The sequence below is a fragment of the Plasmodium yoelii genome, assembly GCF_900002385.2.
Source record: "Plasmodium yoelii strain 17X genome assembly, chromosome: 14".
NCBI lineage: Eukaryota > Apicomplexa > Aconoidasida > Haemosporida > Plasmodiidae > Plasmodium > Plasmodium yoelii.
This window is the reverse complement of record NC_036186.2, coordinates 872403-899890: the sequence shown is the minus strand read 5'-3', so window position 1 is coordinate 899890 and position 27488 is coordinate 872403. Positions and strand designations below refer to the sequence as shown.

Sequence of the window (27488 nt, the reverse complement as noted above, 5' to 3'; positions counted from 1 at the left end):
ATAAGCAGAAAAAATAACTCTATATTAAAGATAAATAAGTACTTACCCCAAAATGGCAACAAAATAAAAGATTTACATTCATCTTTTTATATCATTTTATAAATATATATGCATATGCATTAATTGCAGTTTTATACAAGCTATAATTATTTATTAATCAACCGTTTTAAAATGTATATTTTATTAACTTTTTAAATATTTCTTTTGATATAATTTTTAAGATACGCCACCATGTTTAAATGGTATATATTACCATTTTTGGTGTTTCATTTTTATTTATATTTTATTATTAATATTCGTTATATGTTTATTTATTTGTCTTTAAGTATTTTTGAATTAACGACGTTATTATTATTAACCTTGTATGTGTGATTGTTATTCTTCATTTTATTATTGATATTATTTTTAATATAATGCTTTGTTTTTCTTTATATTAAGTATAACTTAAGTATTTTATGAGTTTTTTAAATTTATATACAAAATATTATTAAAAAAAAATGACACAACATTATGAAAGATATATTGGTTTTATGGCATTTTACAAATTAAATTATTATAATGATATATAAATAAAAGCAAAACAAATGAAATAACCATGATATATGTAAAAAGATACTAAAAAAATATTTTTTAAGAGCGAACCAAAAAAAGTTTCTGTGTTTTCATTTACAATGTTACTTTAACACATTCTGTCCATTTTATTTGCCTATAATAAAAAATATATATTTTTTGAAATTAATAAATTATAAGTATATAACCGTTTTCATTTTATGCGCATTTTAATAAAAAATGAAATAAAATTATATTTTTCATAAAATTTGCTTACTTATTGTTGGTGGGAGAGAGAAAGAACTTTTTTAAATTTGTAAATTTTCCTGAGTTAAAAATAAAGTTCCATACATAATGGTTGTAATAAAATAAAGGCATAAAAACATAACAAGACACAATTGAAGTTATTATGTGTATAATAATGTATATATATTACCTTCATCAAAGGGACTACCTTCTGTATACAATCCCTGAATATCTTCATATGTCGTCTTGTTTAAAAGTATAATTTTTAAATGGTAAATAAACAAATTGGTTAATAAAAGAGACAATACAATTGTATAAATTATATACAAAGCGCTGAAAAGGTTTAAAATAAATTAACAAATGCCAAAATGTGGTATAATTATTATGATGGTGTTTTGTCTATATGTAAATGTGAATATATTTATAATTTTATATTATATTATTTTTAATTTTTTTACATATGTGGGAATTCGAGTATTATATTATAAATTGCTTCTAGTTTTACTCCTTCATATTCTTTAATACATAAATTCTGTAAAAAAAAACGGCAGAAAAATATATCAGATAATTAATGCATTTATAAGTGTAATTAAAAATATAGAAATAGATGAATTATGTAAAGTTTTGATTTAAATGTGTGTCGTTACCACAAAAATTCCGATAAACGTAAAACATATTATTGTTGAAAGTATCGATAAGTTTAATATAAAGAAAATAAAATTTCGATAATTTCTTATTCCTATACAATTTCCTAACCTGAAAATTATAAATAATGAAAAAAAAAATGTATATAAGGGAAGAATTAGAAAAAATGGTAGAATAAATTTAATATAATAAAATATTTAAATATTTATTACCAGACACAATGATGATCAAACTTCGTGACACAATTGTTGCATGTATAGCAATGTTTGCTTCGTGGCTCCTTGAAATGGTTACAGTGAACTATAAAACATAACGAAAAATGTATTACAATTGTTGGACTATTCATTTATTATAACATTTTGTTTTATTACTAAAATGTGTAGCAAGCATATGCAAAATATATAGTTATTCTTTAAAAATAAATAACAAAATTAAAAGAAAGGTAAAGTTGCTTACCACACCAATATTGCTTTATGACTGTGCCATTTATTTTTGCAGTAGTGAAAGCCGCTATTTAAAAAAATATGAAAAATTGCAAAAATAATGAATAAACGAATTATGAATGTCAATATTTAATATGTTCCATTTTATGTCTATTTCATACTTCTCCCTTTTGGCAAAGACAAGTCAACATAATTTTTCTTTGGAATTCTATAAATGAATATTTTATTAACGCAGTGATTAGTATTTTATTTTATTATATTATATTTTATTATATTGTTATTAATAAAACTATTTTTATTCTCACATTCCAGGGTCGCAAAATGCTGTTGTTGTTAAAAAAAATAAAACGAGGATAAAAAAGACTGTTAATGCGATTATGATGGAACCCAATATTGTGAAGCTTTCTATATACGGGCATCTATAATTGCGTAAAAATAAAAAATATATATATATTTATAAGTTTATAGATATACATTAATATTTTTATTAATATAATGAATTATTTTTTATAATTATTTGTATGCTAAAATTCTATAAGCATAGAATTGTAAAATGACGATACACTGATGTGGATAATTATCCAACACCCTCTGTATTTATTGTCTCATTCCTCAATTGAGAGTTATAAATATTTATTTTTTTGTTTTGTCCATTCACGATTTTATATGTATATAGGTTTAAATATCTACTTGTTAATCATTTATTTTTTTAGATTTATATTTTGATACTTACATAATTACATAAATGGGTAAAACGGAAATTATTATGATTAAATATGTGAATATTAGATGAAATATATTTGGCCCTGTTATTACTTTTCCTTGACACAAAAAAATGTTGTTACTTTCGTAAACTGTATAAAAAAAAATGAGTTTATGTGAATTTACGATTTAATATATAATAATAATGTAGCATAATCATATTTTCTCGAATAAATGTATAGATGTGGACTTTTATTTATTATTTTTTGAGTATAAAAGTAAATTACCTCTGTATAATGGCAAAAGTAAAGGGGCCTTGGCCTCTTTTGTTATAAACATTTATGAAAAAAACAATTTGAATAATAATAATAACAATAATAATAATAATAATAAACTTCCTTTTCGAGGAATGGTATAAAATGTTTCTTCATCTATGCAACAACGCCTATAAAATTTATTATTTTTTGTGGGGATATAATTAAGTGAATATAGATTGCAAAGTATATTAATTTGTAAAAAAAAATGAATATTTCTACAAATATGTGAAAAAATACGTATTATATAATGCTTGAAGATATGTTTACCACTATCCTAAAAAATAAAAATTAAAACGTGCATATGTATTGTAACATATATTAACACAAATATATATGGTAAGAAGTGGAAGATTATCGACAATAAATATTTTCTCTTTATTTACCAAATTGAATTAAAAAATTATTATTTGTGAGAAATGATATAATTGGAATTTTATATATATTCAATATATAAATATATACTTTTTAAATAGTTGTATTTTATAATAATATATTATATAATAATCACTTGATATAAATATGGAAGGGTTTAAAAAATTTTGTTCAATGCGAAATCAAAGAATTGAACTAAAATAATATTATACATATATGTAAATGAAATTTTAAAGGAAAATGGCAGATTTGCATTTGTTTGAAAAAACTAAAAAAATTGAAATTGAGGTAATTGAGAAAAAGCTAATAGATATTCACAAATCAGTTGTATCAAAATTAGCTTGCTCAGATATTTTAAATAAAGAAGAGATAATATTTTGGTGGAAAAAATGTGATGTACATGTAACAGACATTAAGGAGTATGTAACACAATTTTTTGGTTATTATAAAAATTTTTCGATTTGTAATGAAATAAATATATTAATTGGAGAATATTTTATATATTTAATTGTATATTTAAAAAATTTAAAAAAAAAAAAAGCGCCTTTTAAGGTAATTAATTTATATATATTTAACAATAATAAATGGAAGCATGAGTTGATTTATAATTTTTTAAAAGGGATATTTTTAAACGATGATGGAGATAATGATTATTGCATGAATTATAAAACATTAGTTATTGAATATTTAATAAATAATTATGATATATTTAATAGTAGTATAGGCTTTTTTTACACCAATATATTAAAATATATTAACACGAAATTACAAATAAATTTTTCAACAAAAAATCAAAATAATTTAAATGTTTATGCAAATTTTTTAATTACATTTAATAGCAATGCGACACTAGAATTAACTTATGATATGCTTAAAGTATTTTCTCTCATTTCAAATAATTTAAAACATATACTATTGCAATTTCCTTTTGATAAAGACATATGTACACATGTGTGCTTAATATATCAACAAGTAACTAATATTATAATTAATTATGAAAAACATATACTTAACATCTTAAGAGAAAATGAATATTCTAATCATGTTATAAAAGAGTGCAATTTTGAAAAGGATTATTCTCCAGCGGATTGTAAATCTAAGATTGATCAGAAAACGTCGGATAATCATTTTGTGTGTGATATAAATAAAAAAAAAATAAATGACGATAACAAAAAAACAATTTTAGACATATCGAATTGTGGAGAAAAATATAATGAAAAAAATGAAGTTATTCAAAATGAGTACGAAGAATCGCGAACAAATGAATGCTTAAAAAATATAGGAAATGAGATAAACGAAACCAAAAGCCTTGTCAATATTGAACTGCTTAATAAATATTTATTTTTTATTACAAAAATAAAAAAGTTATTACGAGAATGTGATAATGTCATTAAGAAAAAAAAAAGTGAAAACCCCTTTTTGATTTTATGTAAATATCGAAGTATTTTAATTATAAAATACAAATATGTAAAAAATATTACTATCGATGATAGTTTTTATTATTTTATGTTATTTTTTAAGATAAAGAATTTATTAAATGAGTGTAATAAAAATCCATTTATTATTTTTTTATGTATAGAAACTATAAATTATTGGCTCCAAAAAAATGACAAGTTACAATATGTTTTTGAACTTGGTGCAGATTGTTATTTAAAAAATAATAGTTTTGAAAATAATGATTTATCTTATAAATCCCAAGAATTCTATCAAGATAAATATGCAGAAAATTGTTTATTGAACAAAAAAAATAATGGTATATCCCAAGTAGTTACAAATGAAAAATTAAAAACTCATCCAGAACAAAATTGTGATTTTAGTAAATCAGATTTATATGAAAAATGTCAAAATGAGGAATCCGATTTTTTTAAGGAAGATTGTGACAATGATAAAAACAAATATGATTTATGTAAAAAACAAGACAATTTACAAAATGTAAATGATACTATAGTGAACTTTGTACAAATAAAAGACAAAAATATTTATGATATAAAAGAAGGAGGAATTGATATTCCTAATATGAATCATTTAAACGATAATATAATTTCTAAAAAAATAAAAGAACTTTTTTCTATTGAAACAAATGCTGAAATAAGTTATTTAAAAAATATGTTTAAAAATTTTAATTCAGATGAGTGTAAAATTAAATTTTTAAAAGAGTTATATAAAATAATTATTAATAATATATTGTCAATATTAAAAAAATATTCCTGGTATAATGTAAAAATAATATGGAGAAGTTGTATAAATGTTTATGAATCTTTGCTTACTAGTAAAATAACAAAGTTTATAAAAAATGATATTTATAATAGTTTAGCTTATATCATATTTAATCAAGACAAAAAAAAGAAATACTTATGTTTATCCTTGTTATTAAAACATTTCAAAAATTCAATGTGTGAACAAAATGTGCTAGAACATTTGTTCTATTGCTTTTTTCTCAATGACGATTATTTTATGTTTAATTTATATGAATTATTAAAACAATGTATTAAACATATATTTAATAATTCAGAAGACAAATATTTGTTATATTATATATTTATAAAAAACGTTTTAATAACCAACAATTTTTATATGAAAACATTTTATATAAAAAAATTTATTGAATTGTTTTATAAAAATGATAATAATTATTTGTATTTTGTGTTAAATAAAGAATATTTCCATTTGAAACCATATTTCGATAAATATAATGACAGTACCAATGTAGACGGGCCAAATAATAAAAACGATAATGATAATAATGTAGAGACGTTTATGCATCTTAATAAAATATCAGATTTGAGGAATATTAGAATGAACGAGCAATATTTTCAATTTGTAAAATTATGTTTGTTAGAAAATACAAAATTGGAAAAAATATTATATGACAACTTGATATATAATAATGAAGACAATATTTTTTTAAATTATAAAGTTATTAATTTTAAGAGGGCTCATTATGATAAGGATGAACTAGAATCAGGAGTAAAGGAGGGAGAAAATGAAAATGGAAAATATTTATTATACAATTTTAGCTCCATAGAAAATATTATGTATCTTGAATTATATTTATTATGCACATTAAGGAAATATGAACTTATTGAATTAGTTAATTATAAAAACGATTATTATTACGAACTAAATGGTAATTTCTTGTTAAATGCAAAGACATTAAATAGATTTTTTTATTTTTCGGACGATGAAGTAATATTACCAATTTTATCATTTATATGTGAAAACAAATATTTAAATTTGGGAGATCTATATTTATTTTTAACATTTTTAAATACGTCAATAAATAGCATATCGAGAACAAGCAGAGATTCATATAGAAAATACATTATTTTATTTTTTGATAAGTTTTTTATTTACTATCAAAGAATGATAGAACTTGGTAGGAAAATGAGAAAAAAAGAACATGAGGATATAAAAAGTTGCAAAGAAAATGAAAAAATCGCAAAAAGCAAACAACGATGCAATGGTGAAAATATCAAACAAATGGGAAAAATTTATAGCAATTTAAATAGTTTAGAAAAACCGTTAAAGTTTTTATTTGGTAATATAAATGTGATTGATAAAAGTTATGAAACTCATTGTAATGATAATAATATTTTAAAAAATGTATATTCTAGTTGTATATTTCATTCATCTAATAACGATAAATACTTTAATGAGAAAGACGATATTTTTCTGTATAATTATTACTTAATGAATATAATATTTATTTTGTTTAAAAATACAAATAAAGATATGGGAATAGAAGCTTCTGCTTATTGCTTCGATATATTAAATATTATAATAAATTATTGCGCACATTTTGAAAATATAAATTTTTTTTTCTTTCTTTTTAATATAAACACAACATGGAAAGAATTCTATTTATTATCAAAAGAATTATTCTTTAAAACAGTGAGTATCATTCTGATAAGACAGCAAAAATTTAATTGGCTAAATAATTTTATTCCATCATTAATTAAATCACATAAACAAGTGGATCACGCATTTTCTACAGTATTGTTAAAATTGTGTTTTATATCGTTAAACATTAATGATCGCATAAACGAAAAGAAGACATTTTTATTATGTGACAATAATTTTGAAAAGAGAAATTATAGTATCAGCAATCAATCAGATCAATATAATAATCCTAATATAATAATTTTAAAAAACGACAGTTCCAAGCTTCATGTTAATAAAAACGTCTATCCTAGCAATTTTTTTAATTGCTATATAAAATTTGGAGATATTAAAAATATAAAGGAAAACAATATCCATTTAAGGAGTTATATAAACTATTTATTTAATGATAATGAAGGGTATAATATGGCTAGAAATATTCCATTATATATTTTAGAAAATTTTATTAATAAAATAAAAAAAGAAAATATAGTGAAATTAACAAAATGCAAACATATAGAAAATTGTGAAATATATAAGTTAGCTTATTATCTTAATGAGTTTATATTATATTTAAAAGAAAATATAAATTTTGTCAAAAATATTGTAGATGAAGATTTTTATAAAATTTTTTGTAAAATTAGCGTATGTAACATAAAGTCATACTTAAATTTTGATAAATTAAAAACAAAATATTCATTAAATAATGATATTAGTGCATCATCATATAATTATTTGATCTTGTTAAAAATTTACATTTGTAATATTTTGCACAATTTTATGAACTATTTGAATTTTTTATTTTTAAATAATTCAAAGGATTTTCTTTTTGATTGTCGAGGACATATACTTTTTGAAAAAGAAAATGAACAAGAAGCCACATCAATTATTATTTGGTTATCCATCAAGTATATATGTATTTTGATTACGTCAATAATTGATTTCTCATTTATATTTAGTATACATTACAACAGAAAAAATGACAATATTGTTTTATCACAAAATGGTTTAAATGAAACTGGAAGCAACTCGAAGGAAAATAAAATTATAGAAGAAAAAGGAAATAAGAGTAATGATGAAGAAACGAAACAAAATTTAGATAACAGAAAAGATACTCCAATATTTTTCTTTAGTAGCACGGAAATTCATTATATAATTCAAAACCTTTTGAGTTTATTATTATATTCTAAGCATATTGCTTGCCAGCAATATTTGTCTGATTGCTTATTAAACATTTGTAAAATAATAACAACACAAACATATGAAGATATGCAAACAATTCCGTTATTTTATATATATTTCATTTTACTTATATTTAAAAAGGAAAATAATATAATTGAAAAAAATAAAGAGAAAATAAACATATATAATGATAATGAAATGAACAATAATTTAGAAAAGGACACTGAAAAATGTAATTATGATCATATTAATTCGAATAATAGTGATGGTAATAATGATGGTAATAATGGTGGTAATAATGATGATAATAATGATGATATTGCATATAGTCATGAAATAAAGGATAAAGGATATAATAATCCATTTTTAAATAAAATTATTAGTAAACTAAACATTATTTTGTCATCCAAGGATTTTAATGATATTGACATAAATGAGTTATTGTCATCCGATTTTTTTAAAGGTATATTTAGCATGGAAAATGATGATAAATGTGAATTAAGAGATAAAAAAAGGAAAGGTAAAAAAATTGACGATGCTAATTACGACAACTATTTTGAAAGAGACAATCAATTCAAAATAAACGAGAAATTAAAAATTTTGTTAATTGATAATAATAAAGTTAACATAAATTTTTTAAGAAAATCAAATAATGTATGCTTAGCTTTAATTTCATTAGCTAAATCGTATAGAATAAAAGATCAATGTATTATTTATAACTTTATAATTCGAGTTATTACTAACTATTTGTATAATGGCAATAATGAATTTAAAAAGGTTATTTCCTTAAATGTTATAAAATATATTTACACTATTATAGATAACAAAACATTATATGGATATATTAATGATACATATAAAATATCACTAATGTATTACAAGAGCAAATTTTTTTGTCTAAAAAGTTCAAGTATGTCTTTGTATAATATTTTAACAAAACGTTTATTAGCAAAGCTTAATTATTCTTACCATGTATCGTCAAATATGTATTATTTTTGTACAGGGAGCAAATCACGATTGTTTAAAAATATTAATTTAACATTTTTTGATTTACTTAACTCTGTTAATTTGTTGAAAATATTTTTAAGCATATTTATGAAAAAGTGTAAATTATTAAATGGGGAATTTTTTAATACAAAAAAATGCATGCCATTTTTTGATTATTCAAATGTGTATGCCGAATTTATACCTATATTAGCCTTCCTTTCAAACATTATAATTTTTAACAATGATGATTATTTTTTACTTTATAATAATAAAGGTGATTTATCCTGTATAAATAATATGAGCACTATTTTCAAAAAAGAATATTATAGAGAGACTGATATAAATAATGAAGATGATCAAGATATTCTAACAAAAAATAATAACTGTAATGAATATGAAAACGATGATAATATTGACAGTGTAGACAATATAAAGAGTAATACAAACAATGTGGGCAATATACATATATATTTCTTATTTATAAAATATTTTAAAAAGTTGTTAAAGTATGGTAATTATTTTATTCAATCATTAATATGCAGAATAATTGTTAATATTTATTTACATATTTACTTAAAATTAAAGAAAGTAAAATTAGTTTTTAATTTTTTAGACAAAGTAATAACAAATGTTGCACAAAATAATGACAGCGATAACAAGAGAAAAAACAAAAATCACTATTTCCTATTATTAATAGAATTTTGCAAGAGAAAGGAAATACAAGCATTAATTGATGAAAATAAAAACAAATTTAAAAACATTTTTTTTAAGCTTTTATATATATTTATAAAAAGTAAAAATTACTCAGAAATGTTGTTAATTCTACAAAATTTAAATATTCTATATAAAAAGATATCGTTATCAATAAATAAAAACATAATCTTGTTACTGTTTAATAAAATGCAATTGTATAATAAAGATATGTTTATATCAGTACTAATAAATCAATTTCTAATGAAAATATTAAAAAATATAAATAACTTTGTAGCAATTCTAGAATTATATGTATCGAACAATAATGAATATCATATTGAAGCCTTTTTATACAATTGGGTATTAAATATTAAAAAAAAAGAGAAAATTGAATTTAAAATAAAAGAACACAAATTAAATAAATTGTCGTGTTATAATACTTTTAAATTTTTCTCAAATTATATAGAAAAACAAAATAAAAATGATGTTGATTCAGTATTTATTGCAAATGATAAAAGTTCATGTTATGATAAAAATAATTTTTCTCAAAATTTAGACAATGCTTTATATAATCAAAATTTGTATGGATATAATAACAATACATCGAATTACGATTCAATCGACGAAAGGGTTTATATTTATCTGTATTTATTATTGTTTGAAATAATGAGGACATATAAAGATAATATAAAAATAATTAAGTATTGTATTCGAATAATATTAACTATCATAAATTTTATTTCTCTTGAAAATTTAATGGTATTTGAAAGAATGCAACAGTATTATATGAAAAATATAAATAAAAATTATTTAGACAAATATATAATTTCGTATAGTTATATTATATGTGTAAAATATTATACTGAAAATGACAATACCGAAGAAATGGGAAAACAACAAAATGGTATTTCTGAAAATGATTTCATTAAAAATATTATAGATTATGTAGATAATGAAAAAAATAAAATAATTTCTTGCCTAAATCAGAATAAAGATAATTGCATTATTAACTACGTATATTTTTATTATTTACTTTTTATAAACTTTTTTTCATTTTTTTGTAATAAAAATTCTATAACATATATGAAATATTTTACACGGGTTTTTCAAAATTATGGTATAATAGAGTATAATTATAATACTATTTTAAAGAAAGAAGAAAAATTAAAAAAAATTGAAAATAATAATCAATCTACATCCAATCAAAATGAGAAATCAGATATATCAAAATACTATCATACGACAGATAAAATACATAACATGTATTGTCAAAATAAGGAAAATATAACAAAATGTAATTATTCTACAAGTATTATTAATTGTGTTCATTGCAGTAATGATTACATAAATAATAAAGATGACCCAAATTATAATATATTTAAAAATGAATCACAGAAAAATTGTATGAGAAATGAGAAATTCGAAAAATGGTATAAGAATCCCCTAAACAAATATATAAGAGAAATAGTATATAAAAAATCATTAAGTCAGAATATTACCTGTGATTTTATTTATATAAAAAATCCTTTAAAGCATCTTAAAGATTATAACTTATTTACAAGTTTTTTTATTGTATTATATAGTTGTTTAATATTCATGCTAAATGATGAAAATGAGGCAATAAGATATCAAACAAAAATTGCAATAATACACTTTATGAAAAAAAATGTATTAAATATTTCAAACAATATAAAGGATATAACATGCACTGAGTTTTTTTTATATTACATATCACTATATTATAACAAAATAGCAGCATATATGTTAAACTTTTGCATTTATCAAGTCAAAAATTGTATTAACGATTCTTTGTATTATAACCCACCAAAACTATTTGATCAAGAAAAATACAATCTATACATAAACAATATATTACTAAACCATTTATTTATGTTTTATTATATCTATAACATTCATATAATAACTGAAAAAAATGCGATAAGTTATTTTGTGAAAGATACAGAAACGGAAATCGATTTTAACAATTTTATTGATTCTTTGCACAATCGAAAAAAAGACAAAATCGTTGAAAATGTAAATATATCGACCCTATCAGTTGAATTAAATAAATCATTGAATGCAATGAAATCACACAATCCTGATCTATATTTATTAAAACATCCCAGAGTATGGGAAAATATAATTACCAATTTATTAAGTTTTAGCAACAAAGAGTTTAGCACCATACATAATAATAATGGATATATATTTATAACACTTTTCTTGTCATCATTAAGATTAAATTATATTTCAAAAATTATAAAAAACTTAGACGATTATTTACTTTTGTTACAATCTAATAAAAATATAGATTTGTTTGATTCGAATTTTATTATTTGTTTGACTAATTTATTCAATAAAATTATTATTCTTTTAATAAATATTTATATATTTTTTAAGAATAATATAAATTTGTATTACAATAGTTATTTTTGTGATGAAGTAGAAATTATAAAAAATAAATTATCTTCTATTTGTGATATATTTAAATTAATAAAATATGAGACTAATCCATTTTTATTAAAAACGATGGAAATCTTATTAAGCATACTAAATAATGCATATTTGAAAAATGAGCGTTTTTTCCCCGATATATATACATTATTATATTCGTTGAAAATGACTATGTAAATTTTGCATAATAAAACAAATGAGTTTTTTTTTTTTTTTAACTTTTTTAAATTTTGTAAAAAATATATTCTTTTATATTTTACTAAAAATTATAAAATATGAATTACACAAAAAATAAAATAATGACGATAAATAGACGTCGAAATAGCATCACAAAGCAATATATATAATAAAGAGAATAACATTAATTTAAAATTATCATATAAAGTAGGTATACATCATGTACATATATTTAAAATCATTTATATATATATATGTGTATCCTTTTCAAAATTTATCAGGAAAGCATTCTTTAACATCTTTTCCATGTCTATTTTGCGCATGTTCCGCTAGTTGTGAAATACTTTGTGTCTTCATAAATGCAGTATAGCACACCTTTAAAAAACAAAAAATAATAAATATTCATAATCGATTATTTTATGTAAGACAATAAAGCGAAATTTATTATTTTTTTAAATATTTCACATGTTATGTATGCATAAAATTGTATAAAATGTTGCATATAAACATGTCGATGGTTGTGTTAGCACATATACATATTTTAGTTTTATCATTTTTTATATACTTTGCATATGACATTAAGGGCTTCTTGGTTTGCTTTTATTTGTGATTTTCCCCCTTTTACTTCAACAGTTTTCCTTTCCCTTGCTTGGTTTCTTTTCTGTTTAAAATAATATTATAAAGTATGAGATTAATCGCCACCAAAAATTACTATTTTTTAATTTATGTTTTTATTTTTTTATACTTACACAAGCATTACTTCCTTTCCCCATTTTTCTATGATATAATTTTTTTTTTTTAAATGGAATAAAAAATATGACAAGTTTAGAATTATTGACAAAAAACTGAAATTATATAAATTGAAGTAATGACAAATGATTAAAAGGTATATTATATATATATATTATAATAAATAAACAAATAAATAAAATATAATTATACTATATTTATTCCACCCATCAAAAATATAAATAATATACAATTTTATTACAATTTCTCAACATATGCTAATAGTGATTCAGATAAATATATATTTTTAATTTAAATATGATTAATACAAAAACAGTATGGTATTTCGTATTCATAAATATATCAAGCAGGTGCTACAGAAGCAAATTGAAAAAATATTCAGTTATTAATAAAAAGAAAAATAATATAATAAAAAAGCAAGGATATTTCTTAAAATAAAATAAAGGAATTATATATAAAAAAGGGTTGCAATATCTGAAAAAATTACATATATAGAATCAATTTGAATGAGAAAAATGAAATTAAAATAATAAAATATTATTCAACATTATTGAATAAAAAAACGCGAAAAATGACATTAAAATAAATATATTTATTAAGAATTAAACAACAATAATTTTGTGCCATAACAAAAAATTTCTAAGGTGTAAAATTAGCATATATTAATATAAAACATTATAATTTCTTTAATATTTTTATATATAACTAATCTCTTTTGTCTTCCATTACGTCAAAAATAAATTCTATTTAATAATATTTATTATAACTATTTATTAAATGTTTTTTTACGCTTAATTTGTTTGTATCCACTTAAATGGGCTTAATACTGTTTTTTGACAAATTAGGATTTGTAGTAACTGTGTAGAAAAGCTATATATATTCATATAAATTTTTTTTTCATGTATATGCTTGGATAAAAATAATAGGTATATCATAAGGATTATTAAATTTCGTCTAACAAAATTATTTTCTATTTACTTCAAACCGAATTTTCATCGGTTCATTTAATAATTTTAATTATACCTTTGAAAGTGAATAAAACATTATTTCATATTATCGGAAAACTATGTGTTGTAGAATAAAAATATGTATTTTTTATTGTATATTTAAACAATACAAAAATAGCATAAGTTACTTATCTCCTTCTAGACGCAATTAATAAGCTAGTACTTTGATACATTTAAACATTTTAATATTAAAAAAATAGAGAAAATTGTATTATTTTATTAGTAAGAATACTCTAAATTATTGTAAAAAAAAAAAATAAACTATCTCAGGTGCAATATTGTGCGCCTGTGAAAAATAAAACCGCAAACTTCATTATTTATTATTTTGATGTATTTTGGCCTACAAACCCTTTAAGAAATAATATTTGTATGGTTTTCATATTTTGAAAGTACCAAAAAGGTTTATATCGTCTTGTGGCATATCTGTATCTTCCCTTTATTTATAAAATATTTGCACAGTTTCAATAATATATATATACGAAAAAGGGAAAATGCTTCAAACGTACATATATACATGTGTTTATTCCTTAAAAATAAAATATTTATCAAAGTAAATAAATATTCAGATTAAGAAACTTAGGTAGCATTTTTTATTCTTACATATTTGCAAATACATTAATGCACTTTATTCTCATGTTATTAATCAATTATGAAGGATATATTTTTGTTTTTATGAGTAAGAATATAATCAAGTTGTCTAATCTTAAAAACAAAAATATTCATTGTATGCTACTCTTATTTGCAAATAATGAGATTTATTTGCTTCATGACAAAGCTTTTAATCCTAAATACAGTTGTCTTAATTTTTAACAGATATATACAAAATGAGAAATACGAATTTTCTTTTTTTATATATTGCTTTACAAAAAAAAATATTCAAAGAAATGGCTTCGATGGAAATTCACCTCAAACAAATAAAAAAGGGTCATTTGAAAGTGTAAAGGAAAACCCTAAAATTATATGCTTGGGAAATGATAATATTAACAATTATGTTGAAAATGGTATTAGTAGCAATAATAATGAATGCACATTTGAAAGTGATAAAAAGATGCAGGAAAATAGAAACCCAGAATTACATAATATTAATAATAATAATAATCCTTATTCATATACGCAAATAAACTCAAAGAGTTTCAATATAAACAATGAATATACTAATAAAGAAAAAGGCGATAAAAATAAAACTGAAAAGATACCAATCATATATACATCAATTGACCGTATTAAAAGATTTTCCCATATAAAAGGGAAACTAAAATTAGTTTATATTAGATCTTTTTATGATGGTAATAAAAAGGAATTATATGAAGGAAAATTTCAGTTCTATAAAAATAATATAATTTATGTAACAACATTTGCTGTTGTAAAAAACTCATTAAAATATAATTTTGATAAAACCGACAAATGGTTCAGCGCTTATATGAATATTTTACAAAAAAATAATTATAATATTACAGTGAGATGTAAAGGAATAGAAAAATATTATGGTTCAATTTCTTTTAGTAATTATGAATTAGAACTTTTTGAAAATTTAAGAAAATTGTTAAAAAGTAAACTAAATATAACATATGATCATTTGCTCTATAACTTAAATAATTTTTATAGTGCTAAAAGGAAATTTCTAGAATTTATAAATTTTAGGCTTATTCATCCTGGTTTCCAATTTATTGTAAAAACAAAAAATATTTATCATGATATAGAAAGTTATAATAAAAATAAGGAAATCTTCAAAAAATTTAATTTGTCTTATGATTCTATTAGTACTTCTTATAGGATATTAATACAAAAGAACTTTAGTGAATTTTATTGCCGTCTTGGAAACGATAGTTAGTAAAAAAATCAGTGAAAAAGATAAAAAAAGTCTAACACATCACTACATTTTACTTTTAATAACACATTATACTTATGAAGTGTTTCATTCTTATTATTTTTATATTTTTTAAACAGTTAATTGCATATAAATATATCATTGTTCTGTCTTTTTAGCCAAGACAGCCGAAGATATATTTCTGTTGTATGTCTTATTGCGAGATAAATTAATCGAATCCGATGAAAGTGATGAAGTTATAATCTTCAAAACGGATGATAACAATATATTTACTTATGATAAGAAATATTCTGAAGAAATAAAAATATTAAATACAAATTTTGAAATAGAAATTCTAATTGGTGAAGATGGTTATAAAAACGAAAATATCAAACATCATTTTCATCTGAATGACTATTATTCTTTACATTTAGAATTACAAAATAAAGGTGTGATCAAATATGACTTTATTTATACATGGTTGTCAAAATATTTTATTAATAATATTAAATATAAATATTTTTATCTTAATTTTTACAACACTAGATCGTTTTTAAATATGGAAAATGAGTTCCATGATATTAATTTTCACGTTCCTACATACTATAACTTTATAGAAAAAAATCGAAAAAATTATAAAGTTAATGAAACAAAAACTCAAAATGAAGCATTAAAAACAAGCAATAAAATAAATGAACCTAAAGAGAAACATATAAAGAAAACATCAATTAATTATGATTCACCTTTAGGAAGAAATAAAATTTTTGCACGCAATTTTTTAGGGTTCTACAGTAATAAAGAAAAAGTATATACTAATAGCAGCAAAGGAGACAAAACATATATTGATGACGATTTAAGAGACAAAATTTATGATTATGAACACGAAGATATTGTTGGGGATATCGGTATGTTAGATTCATATAATAGTATAAATATTATTGGAATGTTTCAAGGAGATTATAATGATTTATTTATATTAAATTGGCTGTCTGGAAATAATATTTTATGTGTTGTTACTCCAGATCACTATAAGGAAATCCATTATAATACAATATTAAGTAGTTATTTTACTGTTTTAAATAAAATTAAATATGGATATGATAAAAATGTATTTATGATATCTGAAGATTTGAAAGGGCTAATAATTAATGCAAATTTTTATCCACATTATTCAAATATAAAACTTTTTTATAATGAAGAAAATAATGATATTTTTGAAGAGGAATTAAAATCGTATTTTTTATTAATACACTTTTTATTAAATTCTAATAATAGTCCATGTAGAGATTATAAAAATGTAAAATATTTTTATGATGAACAAACTTTTAATATATATAATTTAGATTTTATTAGTAATACATTATTTTATCTTGTGTCTGAATGTGCACTAAACTTGTTGAACTGGGATATTCCACTGGGGATTATAAACAAAAATGAAAATTATATAAATGTATACATATTTAATGCATCATTAAAATATACCCCCAAAAAAATACATCATCATGGATTTAAACTAAGAATCCTAAATAATGAAGATGCATCTAAATTTTCTATGCCTTATAATAAATCACTAATAGACAATTACGATTTAAAGTATGATTTTTTTTTTAAAGTTGCATCTAACATTTTCATTTTGCATTCATTAGGCCTTGTTCATAGAAATATAAAAGCAGATAATTATTTATCTCAAATAAAAAAAAATATAAACGATCAACATGTAAATGTAATACTCAGAGGTTTTGACAACATAATAGAAGAAGGTGGATATGGAAAATTCAAAGGAAGTTATATTTATGCGGCCCCGGAACAAATTAACTCTTATTTTAATTATTCTATATACAATTTAAAAAGTGATATATTTTCATTAGGATTAAGTTTGTCTACAATTTTTTTAAAAAGAAAATTTGTTCATAAATATGTAGAGAATAAAATAATACCTCAAGAAAAAGATGCAAAGGATATTTTAAAGATAAATCCGCTGGCACAACTTTGGATTAAAACTGGAAATCTATTTACAAGGGGAGGGTTTATTTTATTTAAACGAAAAATATACTTAAAAGTTAATGTTAAGGTAATAGAAAAACAACTTTCTAAAAAATATATATACGAATGGTTCGAACGAAAATGTTCTTCTATTAGCTACAACAAATTGGATGAGTTAAATAATATGTTCAAAACAATACAAAATATAAGAAGGTTAAATGTCAATTCGAAAAATTATAAATATAATGAAAAACGCTACTATGGAAATTTAGGTTCAAAAAATTTGAATCAAGAACAATCCCCAAAAATGTCTACTAGTGGTTCTTCAATAAGCCATAGATTTAGGGCTGATACAAAAAGTAGTGATAGTAACGATGAGAGTAAAAGTAACAGTAATGATGATAATCGAAATTATATTTCATTTTATCCATTTAATTTAGAATTAAAATGCCAAAATTTTAAATCGGATTATAGGGTAAATGACCAAAAAAGCAAAGACAAATCTGATGATAATAATATGGATAAGCAAGATAGTGATATTTTACACTTTCCAAAACCTAAAGGGAAAGAATATAGAAATAAAAATGAAAATGAAGAAATTGTGATAAATAATAGTAATAAAGATGATAAAAATGATGAAACTACAATGCACAATAATAAATTATTTAAAGAAATAGATTATACTTATTTAATTGACCATAATATAAAGGAATATATAAAGGGTTGTCATAATTTAAAATATGGTATTATGGGAACAGTTATGAAAGTTTTTTCCATTGAATTTGAAAAATATAGACCTGAAATATTTGATATATATCTATTATTTAAAAATAAATTGATATATTTAAAAAATAAAGAGAGTAAAAATGAGGACATTTTATCAATATTACACAAAATTTCTGAACCAGATATTAATAAAATATTGAAAGAAAAAATATATAGTAAATTTTACAACATTAATAAAATGGTACTTTTAAAGACATTAATATTTTATGGGTATTTTACTTTACATGAGCGTTTATCTTATGAGTTTAAAATGTATGAGTTGCAAAATTTCCCGTTAAATGAGGATAATGAAGAGATATTTGAAACTGTAATTATAAAAAGCATGAATAGAACAGATTTTAATGAATTCAGCAATTTATTATTAATCCAAGATATATATAATAATTATCAAAGAGAAGTAGAATATTCAAATATACATATTAATCTTTACATTGTTCGTGATGCTATTTACACGATTGATACATCACAATTATATAATATAATAAAACACGATGGGGTAAAAAAATATAGACAGATAGATTTTAAAAATAGAATGGATTTTCGATTAAATAAACGAAAAAAAAAGAAATTAAATCAAATTATAGATAATGAATTAAATTTTTCGATTTTAAATCCAGATTATAAATCTATTTTTCATATGAAGTTTGAATATAAACATCCTATTATTAATTCTTTTATTATAAAAGTTGATAATTATATAAAAAGGGATATGAATATAAATTTAGCTATCCTACTTAATGAAATGTTTTGGGGTCTCAAAAAGAATTGCAAATGTATTAATTATACACATATGCATGCATATTATCAAGACAAAAATCCGATTTTAAATTATGGAAATGAACAAAATAGATTAATAGATCTACACAAACCAATTGGAAACATTTTTAATAATTTTTCACAAAATAATGTAGATATTTCAAATGTAGATATAATAAACCCCATGGATATTCATTTAGATATTGTTCTTAGAAATAGTGTGCATTTAATTGATAAAAAAATATTGTTAGATTGTGGGAAAAAGTTAAAAGGGGAAAACAATATATATATGCCTAATATTTCTTCTATGAGAAAAAATAAAACTATAAAAATAAAAATAGGTATAAATTCATCTATGTTCTTTTATTTGTCTTTTAATTTATCATTGTTACGATCTCAGGACATTCATTTAAAAAATATAATTTATTATATATATAAAAAATATAAATCAAAATTGGATAAGAAATTTTCTTTTCCATATATAATAGGGAAGGAAAATGAAAAAGACATACCATTTAATTGTCTAATGATAAATGAAAATAATACTTTTTTTTATAATAATGTTACAAAAAATTTTGTTAAAGAAACCTCTTTGAATAAACTTATTTTTGCATTATATAATGTAAATATTATGGATCCATCTTACATTATTAAATCATCAATAAATTATTACAACCATAGGGGAAATGATAGTATTTTATTAAGTATAGTAACAATTTGCAATGTTATTTATCATGAACAAAATGAAAATAATAACATGAATGAATATGAATATTTTTTAAAAAAAACAGATGATATTTATTTTGATGACAATCGAAAAGATGAATATAATAATGGAATAAATATTTCTAAAAAAGAAGCTTTAAAAAATATTAAAAAAGAGAGTAAAAACATAATAAAAATAATTCATAAAAATAGCACTTACTATTATAGAGCGGTAAATTGTTTATCTTTTTTAAATAACGAAGTTATAACGTTTCATAATGACAATAATATAACAAATGTTTTTGATAAAATAATAATCCAATCATCGATCATATTTGAAAATCAAACAAACAAATTAAGAGAGAACCACAGAAATATTTATATTAACAAAAAGACCAATTTTAATATTATTTCAAATATAATAAATTTGCAAAAATATGAAGATCAAATGTATACGTTATCAGATTTTATATATGAAATATTTCATTGGGCAATATTAAATCTACAACATAATGGAGAAAATAAATGTATCTATTTATATAATAGACAAAATGCATCAATGTTTGATATGGTATTAGGCATCACAACAAAGGACGGTAGAAAATTCATATTATATAAACATACTGAAGGATTGATAACATTTTTATTTAATAATATATTAAAAAATCAGGAATCTAACAAATATACAAGTGAAACACTAGAAATGGCCATTAAATTACATAATATTCAAATATATTTTATTTTAAGGGGCAAGACAAATCAGACATATCCGTTTTTTTCTAATATCTTTAAGATATCAAAAAGGGTATATATGCATATATATAATAATTGTGGGCAAAAGACTAATTTCACATGTCTTTACATATTTACATGCATTGTTATATTATACATGACTTTAACTTAATTGTACATTCTTTGTGTTTGTGAGGGAATGTATTTTGTAATATAATTTATAACACTATTGCATAATTTTAATAAGTTTGTAATTGCTTTTAATTAACAATTTTTTTTAGAGCACCCAAGAAAATGTTGTAAAATGCTTAAAACAACTTAAAGGAAAAAACGTGAATTTATTGGGGGATGTTGTTAATGAAGATTTGTATATTCCTATAAAAATAAAATTTATGAATAAAAATATTGTGTATAATATGTCAAAAAATATCTTTTACAAATTATTATATGATTTTAATAATAATAAGGTTGATATTGGATATAGAAAAGAATTGCCTATATATGCGTTATCCAACTTGTATGAAATTCAGAATAAATTTCGATTCTTTTTTTTAAACTGTTTACGACATTATATAGATATTCCAACCAAATTAATAAAGAATGATAACTTATTTTCAGTCAAAATAAGTCAAGTGTTTTATGAAAATTTAAATAAAGAAAATCTTATTCATAAAAATAATTATTCTCACACAGTAGACCAAATTATTACATACATAAATAATACTTTTACAGATAATGTTTTTACGATTGATCATGTAAGTTTTATGTTATTTTTACATATTTGAAAAATTGAGTAATATATACATTTATTATTAAAATATTATAGTTTTGCTTGAAATTTTTCAAGTGTATACCCTTTTTGTCAAATACCATTACACCGGGTATATATACCTATTTTATATTTAAAATTTTCGTATTTTCTTAGGCCATGAATTGTTCCATAAGTTCAAAAATCCGAAAGTTTCTAAGGAGAATGAATTATATAATATACGAATAGTTATGCATGTATATATAGACACAAAACATAAATATTAATATTTTAACTATGTAAAACTTGAATATATATGCTTTTATGGGGAAACTTTTGGTTTAAGTTTATTTCATCATTTGCTGCAAGAACAAGTAGATTATAGAAAACTAAAGATATTTGTTTACTGGACATTTGATACAATGGAAATGCTTTATCTAATTGAACCACATCATTATTTTGATCGGATATTTTATATAAATAGTTTTTTATTCTTAATAATTCTTTATCATAATTGTTTTGTGAATAAGTACACGATCGTCTTTTAATTAATATACTTGATGGAACACTAAGTGTCTCTTTAGAAGTATCATTAAAAGTACTATTAGTAAAAATTTGTTGCAAAAGACTATTTTGATGAGTATTTTTATCACTTTGATTTGCTTTATCAAGATATGAATCATTTGAATTAAATGGTTTTTCTTTCATATTAATTTCGGAAGAATTTATTTTATTAAAATCATAACCGATATTATTCGATATGTTAGAATAAAAATTATTTGAACTTTTTGTATAACCCATTTTTTTTATTTCATTATTATCTAATTCCATATTCATAAAATAATCACTATCAATATTTCCTCTTATTTGTTCAAAATACATACCGGCTATTCCCCTTTCTCCTTTGTCTTTTTTTTTTAATTCATCAAGAGAAGATAATGTTGATTTTGATTGAATTCCATTCGATGTAACAAATGATTCATAATTTTGTTCATTTTCGATTATTTTTTTTTCAAATGTTTTATATAATTCTTTTCTTGCATCATGAGCCATAGAATTCTTTGCTTGCTCATATAAATTGAAAGAAACAATAGCATTATATGAATTATTTTTAAATGGATTTTTGAAAAAATAAAAAAAATGGTTCATATTATCCAAATTACTATCAAAATGAGTATCACCTTTTTTTCTTTTTGTGAGTGGCATAAAAGGATTTCTTTTATTATTTTTTAAATCACACCAAACGTTATCTTTTAAAAGTATTTCTTCGTCAATTTGGGCAAATAATCTTTTACCTTTGTTATTGTTATTGACATTTTTCGTATCGTTATCCTTAGGTTTATGATTTATGTTTATATTATTTCCATTTTTCATGTCTTTATTATTTTGCATATGTATGGCATTTCCATTTGTTATAAAACTACTATTCGTTATCCTTAGAGACAAATTTTTAGTGTCTATATTTCTGCTTGCAAATAAATTATCACTAGAGTCCTTATTTTTGTGGATATTTTTATTTGTTTCCCCATTTTGTATATTATATTTTAGTAGCATGTCATTTGTATTTTTATCCATTTTAAGATTCATCTTTATTTCACCTGTACTCCCTTTTGTGATTATATTATTCATCATATTATTATTAATTGTGTAAAAGTTATTATATTTTGAATAATCAAATGAAGAAGTATGTGTTAGCATATCTTGAAACATAAATTTTTCATCATTATACATATCAATATTTTCAAGATTATAATCATAATCATTATTATTATATATATTATATTCTTTTAGCATTAGATCATTTATATTTGATACGTGTTTATTTTTATTATTAGGTTTATCATTAATAAACATATCATTCGTTCCACTTATACCTACACCATCTTGTAAGCATAATAATTTCTTTTTTATTCTCATCCCTTTCTTCGTTTTATATTTTTTCATATTATTATTTAATCCATGTTCTGTATTTATACTACTATATAAACATTTTTTATACATAGAATAAAAATCTGCCAATAACACTTCTAATTGTCTATGTAAAAATATAGTTATTCCTTTGATTAATATCGCTGTTTGTTTAAAATTATAATTTCCATCCCTTATTAACATAAGGTTATCATTTAAATTAGTATATCTCACTATCTTATCACTGATACAATTTTTTTTTAAAATCATTTTCCCTTTATAAAAATTGCTACTAATCCCGATAAAATAAATACATCCTATATTGGTCGATTTGTCGTAAATGAGTAAATTTTTTTTTTCTTCACACTTAGAGTTCTTCATATTTATTTAATTTTTTACTTTTGTATTATCAAAAAAAAAGACAATAAATTAATAACACTTTATCTAGTATTTATTATGTTTTTTTAATTAAAATATGTGTATATGATATTGTACAAATATTGAGAAAACAATTATCAGGGAGTGAATAAAAAATATATAAAATGGGTATTAAATAAAATATTATGATGAGCACAAGTAAATATGGAAAAAATGGGCATAAACTGAAGAAGAAAAAACCTAATGCAGCAATAAATTCGAACAAAAATAGACAACTATTTAAATTAGAAATACAAGAAGTTATATACCAAATAAATCAATGGAAAACGGAAAGATATATGATATATAAAAAAAAGATAGACAAGAAAGAACAAATTACACTTTTTATTTAATATATTTAAAAATACGATTTTGTATAAATCTGAATAATTTTCAATACAAACACATTCACTTTATTGTTGAGAAATTAGAATTATCAGATAATTTTTATATATATATTGTTGCAAGTTTTGCAAGAATATAATTATTCTATATATTTTTAATAAATAGAAAATAATTAAAAAAAATGATTAGGTAGCATTTTTGAAATATGTTTATGTACTTTTCACATAAAACAAATTCTACAATACAAAAAGTAAACTTTATATAAAATCCAATTAAATTACAAATTCGTTTGTTAATTATTATATGGTTATTTTTTTTTACTTTGAAAAAATAACACAGTTTTTGTTATTTATATAAATTATTTATTTTGCATAGATCATCTAATTATTTTGAAAGAATCACTTTTTCAAATTAGTCTATATCAAGAAAAAATATAACCTTTTAATTATGGGGAAAAAATTAAATGTGAGCAAGACAAGGGGACATACAAATGTTAATACTTGTATACTAAGAATGCATAGATATATGCGCATTTATTCGACTTTTTTGTTTTAAAAAGAATTCCTACATTTTAGTGTAATTACATATTAAAATTATTGACATGGGTATCATTTTATAGACAATATTTACACAGATATATATATTTTTTTTTTTTATCTTTTCATTGATATTATTATTTTTATTTTAGGTATAGAATATAGAGAAATGTTGAACTCTTTCTTTTTTAAAAACCTTTTCTTTCAATAAATCATATTGATGTTGTAAGAAAATGAATATCCCATTTTTTATTATACCATTTAAATGCTTCTATAAAATTCTAATACAAAAATTGTAAAAATTGTATAATAATACATATTACTTTTTCAGTATTATATATATGTATCTATGTAATAAAATCACATATTTAATTTTAATATTTCATTATATTAATTATTAAAATTATATTTTTAAAAAATTTCCTTTATCTTTATATAATAATTTTTAAAACAAATTATTAAGCGGGACAAATTAATACTATCCCCATATAATACATTTACGGGTTTTCATTTTTTTTTCTGTTTTTTTCATATCAATTTTATGTTTATTTTACCCAATAAAATGACTAAGTACACCTTTTCGAAATTTGTTACATAAAAAAAAATGTGATTTCACGAGGAAGTTCCCAAAATAGTAAATGCATAATTTATCTTTAATTTAATTTGGAAAAAAAATATATAATATGACATATATTTATATAAATGGAATGCATATGCATAGTTATATGTTAAAGAAAAATTAATGTTTCATATAAATCTTAATTTGCAGATTTTCAAAATTTAGAGTAAGATATGTTTCAATATGGCTGATGAGACTACCGAAATATTATATGTTGGTGGGATTCATGAAACGATAGATAAAAAATGTTTATATGATATATTTTCTTCATTTGGGGACATAAGGAATATTGAAATACCAATGAATTTAGTTACAAGTAATCATACGACTTAAAAAGTTGAAAATATTTTGCTTTCTTTTATTATTTATATGTATATATAGAAAATTTATAACTTATAATTTTATTATATCTCAAAAAATTGCCAATAAACTTTTTTTTTAAGACAAGAATAGAGGATTTGCATTCATTGAATATGTAGAGAAGAATGACGCAAAGCATGCTTTGTATAATATGAACAATTTTGAATTAAACGGAAAAATAATAACAGTAAATTATTCCAGAACTAAGAAAATGGATCAATATAAACCAGGTATGTGTCAACTTCCTCTAATTATTTAGTATTAACCATATAGTCATTTAATGATATAGCCGATTATTTGTATAACATCGCTATCATTATATTATATATAGAGAATTTATATTTTGCATAAATTTCAAACTATACATATTTTATTTGCAGTATGGATTGATGAATTGTACAACCAAGAGCAAATGAGATTGATAGAAGAGGGCACTTCAAATGTAAATATAATAAGTTGTATAAATATTGCTTACTTTATGATGTATATATTTGAAAACCTTTGTTATGCACTATTTATTTTGTATTAATGGGTCATGGTACATGAATACTGCATTATGATTTGTCAATACGCACATATATATAATATAGTAGAGTTTATGGAAAAATGCATTATAACATGACGTATTGCATTTATTTGTTTCAGGTGGAAAAGGAAGAAAAAGACGCACCTCAAGAAGAAGAATAGTAAATATCTTTGAGATTATTTATTATTGCTAAAGATGTTACAAATTACTATATATGCATTTATTTTATTAAATTTTCGATGTTCTTACTTTTAAAAATTATAAGATAAACATATTTTTTTGTTCCATAGTTATTATGTTGTATTATTCATATTATTAATTTAATTATATTTTTAAAATAACAAATAATAAACATAATAACCTCATTTTAAACAATTTATGAGCATTCTATTTAGTAAGGAATACATATATTATGTTCACAGTATTGCAATTTATGGGATGCCATAATACATTTGATAAATTTTTGTCATATATGCAAAATTGTGTGATTGCAGAGAAACATATTTCTTATACCGTGTTTATAATTTAAGGATTCAAAATATTGTTAGATAAATACATAATTGATTGTTCAATGTGTAGGCTTGAATAATATACATATAAATCCATATTAATAAAAAAAATTATTAAAAAAGAATTGCTAAATTAAGAATAATATGTGGTCTAATGTGCCTGGAATTTGTTGATATAAATTGTATTATACATATTAAACATTGAGTCCATAAAATACTTAAGCCTTATAATTAATTACCAATTTCTTAAAAAAAATAAATTTAATATGAAAACAATGTAAAATATGGAGAGAAATTGAATAAATAAAATGATAGTAAAATAGGAATAATTGGATCAAAAATAGAAAA

General features: G+C 21.0%; 6 protein-coding genes across 6 annotated transcripts; 3 read left to right on the top strand and 3 right to left on the bottom strand.

Moving 5' to 3' along the window:
• Positions 1 to 666: 666 nt before the first annotated feature.
• On the bottom strand, positions 667 to 2924 carry PY17X_1421400 (palmitoyltransferase DHHC8, putative; the record flags this gene model as incomplete). Its single annotated transcript, XM_022957503.1, has 11 exons — positions 667 to 706; positions 827 to 875; positions 986 to 1128; positions 1254 to 1327; positions 1443 to 1551; positions 1653 to 1740; positions 1897 to 1950; positions 2045 to 2091; positions 2189 to 2302; positions 2617 to 2737; positions 2873 to 2924. 11 exons carry the CDS (start codon positions 2922 to 2924, stop codon positions 667 to 669), a joined length of 891 nt encoding a protein of 296 aa, XP_022812884.1.
• A 590-nt stretch (positions 2925 to 3514) lies between these two features.
• Positions 3515 to 12646, top strand: PY17X_1421300 (conserved Plasmodium protein, unknown function; the record flags this gene model as incomplete). The annotated part of the gene is made up of 1 exon (XM_719131.2): positions 3515 to 12646. One exon carries the CDS (start codon positions 3515 to 3517, stop codon positions 12644 to 12646), a length of 9132 nt encoding a protein of 3043 aa, XP_724224.2.
• Positions 12647 to 12913: 267 nt separating this feature from the next.
• On the bottom strand, positions 12914 to 13419 carry PY17X_1421200 (conserved protein, unknown function; the record flags this gene model as incomplete). The annotated part of the gene is made up of 3 exons (XM_022957502.1): positions 12914 to 13021; positions 13212 to 13307; positions 13396 to 13419. The coding sequence occupies 3 exons, from the start codon at positions 13417 to 13419 to the stop codon at positions 12914 to 12916; spliced, it is 228 nt and encodes a 75-aa protein (XP_022812883.1).
• Positions 13420 to 15151: 1732 nt separating this feature from the next.
• On the top strand, positions 15152 to 22097 carry PY17X_1421100 (conserved Plasmodium protein, unknown function; the record flags this gene model as incomplete). The annotated part of the gene is made up of 4 exons (XM_022957501.1): positions 15152 to 16199; positions 16390 to 21245; positions 21454 to 21927; positions 22020 to 22097. 4 exons carry the CDS (start codon positions 15152 to 15154, stop codon positions 22095 to 22097), a joined length of 6456 nt encoding a protein of 2151 aa, XP_022812882.1.
• A 114-nt stretch (positions 22098 to 22211) lies between these two features.
• On the bottom strand, positions 22212 to 24209 carry PY17X_1421000 (conserved Plasmodium protein, unknown function; the record flags this gene model as incomplete). Its single annotated transcript, XM_022957499.1, has 1 exon — positions 22212 to 24209. The coding sequence occupies one exon, from the start codon at positions 24207 to 24209 to the stop codon at positions 22212 to 22214; it is 1998 nt and encodes a 665-aa protein (XP_022812881.1).
• Positions 24210 to 25928: 1719 nt separating this feature from the next.
• Positions 25929 to 26792, top strand: PY17X_1420900 (peptidyl-prolyl cis-trans isomerase E; the record flags this gene model as incomplete). Its single annotated transcript, XM_718584.1, has 4 exons — positions 25929 to 26061; positions 26189 to 26335; positions 26486 to 26547; positions 26751 to 26792. The coding sequence occupies 4 exons, from the start codon at positions 25929 to 25931 to the stop codon at positions 26790 to 26792; spliced, it is 384 nt and encodes a 127-aa protein (XP_723677.1).
• Between the last annotated feature and the right edge of the window lie 696 nt (positions 26793 to 27488).